At 36.9% G+C, this 2,172-nt stretch overlaps 1 protein-coding gene across 1 annotated transcript in view; it reads right to left on the bottom strand.

Annotated features, from left to right (window-relative positions):
- The window catches only part of GABRA1 (gamma-aminobutyric acid (GABA) A receptor, alpha 1), an 85,846-nt gene that overhangs the window by 35,805 nt on the left and 47,869 nt on the right, over positions 1-2,172 (bottom strand). The window contains exon 7 of the mRNA XM_012644790.1: positions 1,120-1,263. Coding sequence (XP_012500244.1) covers positions 1,120-1,263 — 144 coding nt within the window. The remainder of the gene's footprint in view (positions 1-1,119; positions 1,264-2,172) is intronic.

Genomic DNA, 2,172 nt, shown 5'->3' with positions numbered 1-2,172 from the left:
AATAATCACAGTAAGAGATGTTGACCTATTACTTAAATGTGTTAGAATTACGAGGGTGCCAATAAAGTCTGAAAGCTAAGGAAAAAAATTTTTTCTGAGACGAATAGCACCACTGCCCTTATTTATTACTAAATCATCTTTCTTTCTTACTAAATCACAAATCTAAGTGAATGAGATCAACTTAAATTTTGTAAGACATCCATAAAAATAATTGTTGACCCTGTTAAAGCTTTCAGTAATCAAAGATAATTAAAAATATTAGGCTTTGGAAGGCATATGTTTTTCTAATTGTTGGCGTCCAGCTTTTATTTATAATTATCTGATATGAAGACCACATTTCAGATAGTACAAAATAAATACTTACATAACAAAGCTCTTATCTTGGTATTCAAAACAACATCAAACATTTGGGTTCAGCTTTTCAATAGTATCTGATCTAGTTCTGAGTATACCAGTAAATCAGTTACGGCACTAAAAACGATGGCACCCTACTTTTAATTCCAACCCACAGAAAATGATCAACAATGTGGCTACATTTCTGTTGGTGTTAACTGTGGAAGATCCTCAGCTAGAAATGCAAATGGGTTTGTAGAAGGAATTGGCTTTTTGATGTCTCATATGTAATGATCACTGCTATAAATTCAGCGAGATCCATTGACTCATGGCAATAAATGGGGCCTAGACAATATTACAGCTACTGTTTATGAAAAGCTTTTTATGTGCCAAGAATTGTGAGAAATACTCTTTATGAATTTAATTTATTTCTTCCAACATCCCTGGAAGGTGACTACAATCAACTGGCAAGGTGGAGGAATAAGGAATCAATTCAGACATTCATCCTCGAGAGTTCACATGTCTACCTGCTATGCTGCAGTGATCACACAGAACCAGCTCCTTATTTTGTGAACAAAAGAGCAGAAGCCAAAGGACATTAAATGATACGTGCAAGGTCACAGGTCTACAAAGGTTACATTAGTTCCCAGTTCAACTGATTTCCAGTTTAGTGCAATTTTCTCTCTCCTTTACTTGTGCTACTGAAGGACTCACTGTGTTCTCACATCCTCATGAAATATTTTTCTGCCCCTTCCTCTGTATCTGAAGTAACCAAATGACACTTACCTGTACTTGACTGAACAATTCCAGAGTCTACTGTTTGTCCCAGAAGATCATACTGGTTTAGGCGTGACCCATCTTCTGCTACAACTACGGAGCGTGCTGGCTCTCTGGTCCATTCATAAACGACTTCTGCTCTTGTATAAGCATCTAAAAGGAAAGAATGGAAAATTATCCATACATTTTTTCCATTTTGAGTCTCCTAATTAATCAGCTTTATATTTTCTACCTCATGGTTCCAGAAGGCAGGCTAGGAAAGGACACTTCACATCCCTAATTTTGGAAAATTAAAACACATTTTCCTGATTCCTTAGGTCATTTGTTCACTCTTCCAACAAATGTTGGTAAGTATCTACAAAGGACAAAGGGCTGTTCTGGGGATATAGCAGTGACCATAACAAAAAAGGCTCCTGACCTTATGGAGCATACATTATAGTGGTGGGGACAAAACCAGATAAGCAAATGAGTATATAATTTCAAGTTGTATAAAGTGTAATAATGCCATATACAACCTCGTAAATGGATAGAGAATGAAGGGATGGGGGCACATTTTAGGTAAGGTGAGAGACTCTGACAGAGTCTCTGAGGAGTGACATTTATACAAATGCATGCAGAAATGAATGAGTGAGCCATGTGAAAGTTTTGGGGAAGGCTTTTCCCAACAGGGACAAACTAATAAATTTTTCTTCTATTGCAGGCAAAAACTTGACTAGTTTGAGGAAGAATGATATGACTAGAGTGGAGAACATGAGAGATGAAATGAGGTTAGAGGCAGTAGCTTGGGTCCACGTTATGTCGAGCCAGGAGAAAGTCATGATAATGTGAAAAGTGACGCTGGAAATTTTGCTGCACATCTATTGGGAGGGAGTCTGAGTTTACTTTCTTCTTTATTGATTGTCCTTTTTATAGATATTGACCATCATAATAATGTTGCTGAGAAGGAGAAGGAGGAGGAGTTACATTATAAAGTTCTTCTTCTCAATCATTTTCATTTGCCGTGTCACTTTTAATCTGGCTGTCTCTTATATGAGAGGTTAGGTCATAATCCTGATCTTAAAC

Source organism: Propithecus coquereli, unplaced genomic scaffold (assembly GCF_000956105.1).
Source record: "Propithecus coquereli isolate 6110/MARCELLA unplaced genomic scaffold, Pcoq_1.0 Scaffold220, whole genome shotgun sequence".
In the NCBI taxonomy this organism is placed as follows: Eukaryota; Metazoa; Chordata; class Mammalia; order Primates; family Indriidae; genus Propithecus; species Propithecus coquereli.
Note: the sequence above shows the minus strand (reverse complement) of the source record. Positions and strands in the feature narration are given on the sequence as shown.